At 36.0% G+C, this 5,526-nt stretch overlaps 1 protein-coding gene across 1 annotated transcript; it reads left to right on the plus strand.

The window, feature by feature from the left end:
- Positions 1 to 6: 6 nt before the first annotated feature.
- Positions 7 to 5,314, plus strand: ABHD13 (abhydrolase domain containing 13). Its single transcript, XM_072411913.1, has one exon. The coding sequence runs from the start codon at positions 191 to 193 to the stop codon at positions 1,199 to 1,201; it is 1,011 nt and encodes a 336-aa protein (XP_072268014.1). The 5' UTR covers positions 7 to 190; the 3' UTR covers positions 1,202 to 5,314.
- The last annotated feature ends 212 nt before the right edge of the window (positions 5,315 to 5,526 follow it).

A 5,526-nucleotide genomic window follows, 5' to 3' on the forward strand; every position in this document is an offset into this window, starting at 1 on the left:
ATCTAAAAAGTGCCAGCTGCCCAGCTGAAGAGGGCTGGGGATAACATTGCTTTTACTCTTACACAAGCTGCATCCTGGTTTAGAGGATTTATCTTTTCTCATATGCACACAGTCTAAAGTAAATGTGACATACATGTTGGAAATTTATTCTAATTGTTTTAATGTTTTTCAGGTAACCAAATGAAGAAAGATGGAAAAGCACTGGGTGTTTTGGGCTTGTGCAGAGAAATGGCTACTAACTTTAGGATCTTGGTCATGGGGACTATGTAGGATATGTCTTCTGCCTTTGATATTAACGTTTAATATGTATGGTGGCATTATTTTGCTCCTCCTAATATTTGTCTCCATAGCTGGAATATTATTTAAATTTCAGGATGTTTTGCTGTACTTTCCTGATCAGCCTTCCTCATCACGACTTTATGTCCCAATGCCCACAGGAATACCGCATGAAAATATATGCATTAAAACGAAAGATGGCATACATCTTAATCTTATTCTTCTAAGATATACGGGTGATAACTCAAGCTTTTCTCCAACCATCATTTATTTTCATGGTAATGCAGGAAATATTGGCCACCGATTACCTAATGCATTATTAATGCTGGTCAATCTTAAAGTGAACTTGCTTTTAGTTGACTACAGAGGGTATGGAAAAAGCGAAGGAGAGCCAAGTGAAGAAGGCCTTTACCTAGACTCTGAAGCTGTGCTTGATTATGTTATGACCAGGCCTGACATTGATAAAACAAAGATTATACTGTTTGGACGGTCACTAGGGGGAGCAGTTGCTGTTCATTTGGCTTCAGAGAATGCACACAGGATTTCAGCGATTATGTTAGAAAATACTTTTCTTAGCATTCCTCATATGGCCAGCACCCTGTTCTCTTTTCTTCCTATGCGGTATCTTCCATTATGGTGCTACAAGAATAAGTTCTTGTCTTACAGGAAAATCTCTCAGTGCCGAATGCCTTCCTTGTTTATCTCGGGTTTATCAGACCAGCTAATTCCTCCTTTCATGATGAAACAGCTCTATGAACTCTCCCCATCGCGGACTAAAAGATTGGCCATCTTTCCTGAGGGGACTCATAATGATACATGGCAGTGCCAAGGCTACTTTGCTGCACTTGAACAATTTATAAAGGAACTGACCAGTAATCACTGTCCAGAAGAAAATACAAAGACGTCAAATGTGACCATAATATGAATGCCAACTTTCTTTGCACTGTTGTATATTTAGTTTGTGACTGATGAAAAGAATGTCATTTGTACTGTTTGTTATCCAAACAGAAGCGGGGAGAGTGCATCTAGGATGTAGCTGGCACCTTTCAGCTTCCTCTCCCTGGAGGTTTTTCAATGGAGTTCTTGGTAAATGAATTATCTATAGGCCTCTAAATTACCTAATGTTCAGTGCATGCACTGTTTTAACATATCCTTCATTTTCAAGTGTCACTCGAATGCTGCTTTGGTTTTCAAAGGTAGCACTGGCGTTATTTGTAATAATCTAAAAATGTCGTCCTTTTTATGTTCCTAATACATATTTGTAAATGCCCCAGATCCAGGTAAAAAAAGCCCATAAGGAAAATACTGGTAGGGCAAATCTTTTTGTCTGGTTATAGTAAACAGGTTAATATGTGCTTGTATTCAAATGATTATGAAGACAAAGATGTATTTCTGCTGACCTTTCTTTTTTACTTTACTGTTCTGGACAGACAGATGGCTTCAAGAGTAGAAAAGGTTTATAGGGACTGTCCTTAATTTCAGGGGTATCCATGAACTATCTTCCTTTGATTCCTTTACACTATGCCAGATAAATGTAAGTGAGAATATTGCTGGTTGTTTTGAGCAACAGTATCTCTTGTTCCATCAGACACTTGTGGGGCCCAGATAGCACCTATGGTTTTTGGATTCTACAATTAGCTTGGTGCTTTCTATATATATATTTTTCTTTTTACTGATAATTTTACTGATCATTTGCTACTTATTAAAGAGATTATTGTAAAAGATGTCCAGATTAATGTCATTGCAAATAAAGAAATGCCCATTTGATATGTTAAGTGTTAAAGGAAAGCTGTAATGACAGAAAATCTGGTCATTGATGTGTTTATTTTTAAAGATGCAACCATCAGCATTCTCATCCTTGCTTTAGTACTTAGGCTATGTACATACTTTGCAAAAAAAAGCAATTTCTTCATGTACCAGTAGGAATGTAGAAGCACTGTACAGACAGCAGGAGGCATCCTGCTTTGTACTTCCCATGGTCTTTAGCTGATTGTCATGGGTGATACGACAGGACATATTGCATGTTTTTTGGGGACAGCTGTACAGACAGGAGATTTTCATCTGACATCTCAGGTGATATAAATCTAGAATCTGTTTGTAGGTTTAGTGTATCATCAACCCATAACATTGTGCTTGTCAGATGAACCTTCACTGGCTGCATGATTATGTGTCAATGATTCCCTAAAGTTATTTATACATTTGTGCATCAGTTGAAAAATAACTTCATGTTTAAATTCAGCTAGAGGAAGGACTTGAATTTTTGTCTTTATATCAGATTATTACAACAACAGAAAGTGGAAGAAGAGTTAGGTGGGCTCCACTGCTGCTGCCCGCAGTGGACATGTTAACAAGAAGAGAGCACATATACAGCAGTGGTACCTCTTTAATGTTCTGCTTTATCTTTATTGCTCAAACAAGTGTCAGGGGTGGGTTTGACTAGTGTTCTTGCCCAAGCGTTGCTGCTGGTGCAGTAGAGGTTAAAGATCTAGTTGTATTGTCTGCCAGAGGTGCCTGGATAACATCTTTAGCTGCATAGATAAAAAAGTTACCATATATGTAGTACAGCTGATTGTAGCTGCTTTCCTTCTCTGAATTGTGATAAAGATGACATTGTTTGTACCTTTCTGGAAATGGTATTTCCCATCTCTGTTATGCCAGGTTCCTTTTTAATAAGCTTGGAAAATAAAATGCTAAAACTAAAGACCGGTGCAATGAATAAAATTTGTCAGAGTATACCAAAATATACAGTTACATCATTAGGTTAGGAATACTGTGCCCTGGGGAAAGGCCAAACAGCATTTTGCTGTAAATATTTAATATACAGGACAATGGCAATAAAACAGCTTTGCAATATCACTGCTGCAGTAAAACTTCCTAGGTATGCATTATAATTTATTTGATGCAAAGTTGACAAGCTAATGCTTTCATATGCATTCTTTAATGTGTGGTGGTAGGCAGCCTTTGGTTTCTAATATTGTGTGTGCTGTTACAATGCATGCTCCTATTTTTTTATTGTGGGACATATCTCTTCACCTCATCAATGTGCGGACTTATTTACCTGGGGATCATCTGGGCTGTTTTATCCTGATGTCCTTGTAAGATTTTTTTCTTTTGGACTATATAAAGTTGTTTAAATTTGAATTGTGTTTTACAACAGTTTTTTTTATTATGTCCATTACAAAAAATGGCCAAACCATATTCGGTATAAGCAATAGGTACTTTTACCATTCATTTGGCATGAATACACAGGTCCTGAGATACACACCACCACTGTGTTACAAAAGTTTTTTGAGGTACTGAAAGGGTTTATTATCATGTTAAATCACCAGATTGCAGGATTAGTAATCCTCTGCTGCCCTTATTTTACATTATATGATTTATTCCTTATATTATTAAAGTGTAAGCGGAGAACTCATTGCCCGAGAGTCAATTTTTTTTTTCAAGATAAAAAAATGAAAAACTGCATAAGATCTAAGATTTCTCAATTTCTGAAGGATTCTTCATTTCTACAATCTGCTTCTGATATTTTTTCTCCCCCTAAAATTCATTGTTTAATGTGAACCTTGCATTTGTGCATAACAAGAATAAAGTGTTAGAAAGTAGCAGGGGGTCAGTAATTTGCTTCACATAAAACATCATTTCATATATCTGAGAACCTAAAATAATTTATTTGAGCGTAGAGACTTGCAACCCTTGACAGATTTTACTTGCTAATGCGACTTGACATTTAATGTCCGCCCAAGAAGTGACATCATTATTTACTTGACTGGAAGAATATATATCGCAGGACTTTTTATTATGCACCACATAAAAAGTGAAAATACACAGATTGTATCTATCAAGGCTCCTTTCGGGAGTAAAATTTTCCCCATATCTCCCTTTCACCTCCTCTAACTCAACTTGCAGGGATATTTTCCTCGTTTTGTAAAGAAGGTAACTAAATCTGACATGATCTGACATATCTGATGGATATTTAGGTGAGAAAAATGGATTTTAGATTTTTAGTTGAGTTGGGCGGAAAGGGTTAGGTTATACCCAGAAATTAGCTTCTTGTACACTTGGGGATCAGAAGTCTTGGCTAATATTGTTCTTACATACAGCCTGTGGGTATTTAAGCTGGACTGCAGACCCTAGTTAGAATGCACTAGGGAAGGCTGTCATTTTTCATTATGCTAGGCTGAATTTTAGAATAAATGTATCTTAAAATATTAGGTAACCCCTCTGATGTTACCTCCCTCGTCCAATAAACAATGTAAGATTGTGAATTTGTCCTAACTTTAATACCTTGTAATCCTTTTTACTAAAGAGGGCCAGCACTAGGAGCCAATTGGAATTAAATGCAATCACATGGGCCAACAGGAACAACAAGTAAAAAGATAATTTATCAACATGCTGCTGCTTCCCAGTGTTTAGATCAGATGTGTGCTGCTGATGCTGCAGTAAAGGTTCACTTGCAAGTCTTGTCTGGCAGGTTATGCTGAATCCAAAAATACTGAATGCACAAAACCACAAATTCATAAGCAGAATAATTTTAACTGTTTTTACTGTGTTTGCAGTTCAATTTTAGATATGTAATATAGAAAATATAGTATTTCTTTTATACATATTCATGTGACATTTATTTATACTGTATATCAGTATCTCAGGACCTGTTTAAATAAGTTTTTGTTATTTTATTATAGTTAATTGGCATTGTAGTACAACAAAATTACCAGCACCAAATGCAAAGTATATAATGAGTAACCTGAAATGCTGTATTCAGTGCACATAGTTAAAGGTTACTTGCAGTGGAGTGCATTATGATTGCTACTCATGCAGTCAGCATTATAAAAACAAAAAATTGATGATACCTTACATATTACACTCTAAAAAAAAAAACAGAAGTATTATGGCTGAAGTGAAACTGTAGTCATAAACAAGATGCAAGGGCTTATACGTAACTGTAAGAATGTTCACTTTGTATGAAAGCTGTTTTAACTCCACACTTTTATTCATGTGATAATGTACATATTTAGAATAAATTATTCATGTTTTCAAATTGCTTGACAGTAGTTATTTCTTCCTTCTGTCTCAGATTTTATTTTCACTCGGGGGGGATGAGGACAACAAATTTATTGTTCCCATTTATTTGTGACATATGTGTCCAGTAACCCCTATATTTGTGCCAGCTTCATACTGACCTCTATAAAATGGTTAAACTTTTCTAAAGCTCGTCCCTCAGTATGTCCCATTTTTCCATTGTCTTTGTAT

This window comes from Pyxicephalus adspersus, chromosome 1, assembly GCF_032062135.1.
Source record: "Pyxicephalus adspersus chromosome 1, UCB_Pads_2.0, whole genome shotgun sequence".
NCBI classification, from domain to species: Eukaryota; Metazoa; Chordata; class Amphibia; order Anura; family Pyxicephalidae; genus Pyxicephalus; species Pyxicephalus adspersus.

Bases quoted from the DNA above. Each gene is read 5' to 3' on its own strand.
- ABHD13 (XM_072411913.1), top strand. From the start codon at position 191: ATGGAAAAGCACTGGGTGTTTTGGGCTTGTGCAGAGAAATGGCTACTA.